Raw genomic sequence first — 1,190 nt, 5'->3', positions numbered from 1 at the left:
GAGGCGCCTGCCACAATGCCTGGCTTTTTTTTTTTTTTGGTTGCAGCCATCATTGTTTGGTGGCCCGGGTTGGCTTTGAACCTGCCACCTTAGGTATATGTGGCTGGTGCCTTAGCCACTTGAGCCACAGGCACCGAGCTGTGAAAGCATTTTTAAATTAATATTGATTTCTTTTCTGATTATGCTTTAACTAATAAGGTATAAACCTTATCATATACCGTGTCAACTATTTCAGAAAGCATTTTTAAGGTCCTTTAAGAAAAACAGCAAGAGGGGACATGGGTCTCTAAGTTTCAAGAGGAGTACAGTAGTCTGTTAATCTGTTTTAGGAATTTTAAAACATGATTTTTGTCTTTTCCCAGGTGATGAGCTTGTCCCCTGCTCCCTTATCCTTGTTGATCAAGGCAGCACCAATTCTGACAGAGGAGATGTACGGGGACATCCAGCCAGCGGCCTGGGAGCTCCTGCTCAGCATGGATGAGCACATGGCCGGGGCAGCAGGTAAAGAGAGACCACCTGGCACCCTGTGGCTGCTCCCTCTGCCGTTACTGAGCCGAGCGTTTAAAGGAGAAGTGCATTCAATCTATTTTTCATTCGTGGGACAGGTTGATGGCTGTTGCTCGCACTCTAGGTAGAGCTGTGTGCTGTGGAGAAACAGACCCAGGACTTGTGTGCTCCTTTCCAATTTCAAGGTGTAATTTGCACAAGAGTAGTATTTGTTTCTGTCAGGGTGTTCCTAAATTATAGAGAATGATGATTTACTCCCAGAACCTATGTTTTCACTGTATTTCAAAAAAATTAAAATTCTTTGTGTATGAATCTCCTGGACTTACCATGAACCACCATCATTAGCTTTATTTAATCTTATGTATATAATGTCCTGCATTCAAATTACAATATCAAAACAAATTTGTTTCGATTTCAGTGACTTGTTTAAGGTCACATAGTTAGTTAGGGTGACCAGACGTCCCGCTTTTGGCGGGACAGTCCAGCTTTTCAACAATTTGTCCCGTGCCCCACAGTGTTTTTAAAAAGTCCCAATTTTTGGAAAGAATGCACGAACGGGCGGGAGAACAAGAAGAGAATATATGGTTTTCAGCTGCCATGTGGCTATTTAGCCAAAATATGAGTTTTATATTATTTTTGTTAGTTTTATAATATTAAACTGTAACAATAACAAATAATTGCTG

At 41.3% G+C, this 1,190-nt stretch overlaps 1 protein-coding gene across 1 annotated transcript in view; it reads left to right on the top strand.

Moving 5' to 3' along the window:
* UNC80 (unc-80 homolog, NALCN channel complex subunit) overlaps positions 1–1,190 on the top strand; it is a gene marked incomplete at its 3' end in the record, with an annotated part of 190,042 nt that overhangs the window by 130,791 nt on the left and 58,061 nt on the right. Inside the window, exon 30 of the mRNA XM_023510374.1 lies at positions 363–501. Coding sequence (XP_023366142.1) covers positions 363–501 — 139 coding nt within the window. The remainder of the gene's footprint in view (positions 1–362; positions 502–1,190) is intronic.

This window comes from Otolemur garnettii, unplaced genomic scaffold (genome assembly GCF_000181295.1).
Source record: "Otolemur garnettii isolate 467f Iridium unplaced genomic scaffold, OtoGar3 scaffold00013, whole genome shotgun sequence".
Lineage (NCBI taxonomy): Eukaryota > Metazoa > Chordata > Mammalia > Primates > Galagidae > Otolemur > Otolemur garnettii.
The sequence above is the reverse complement of the archived record's forward strand: the minus strand, read 5'-3'. Positions and strand labels throughout refer to the sequence as shown.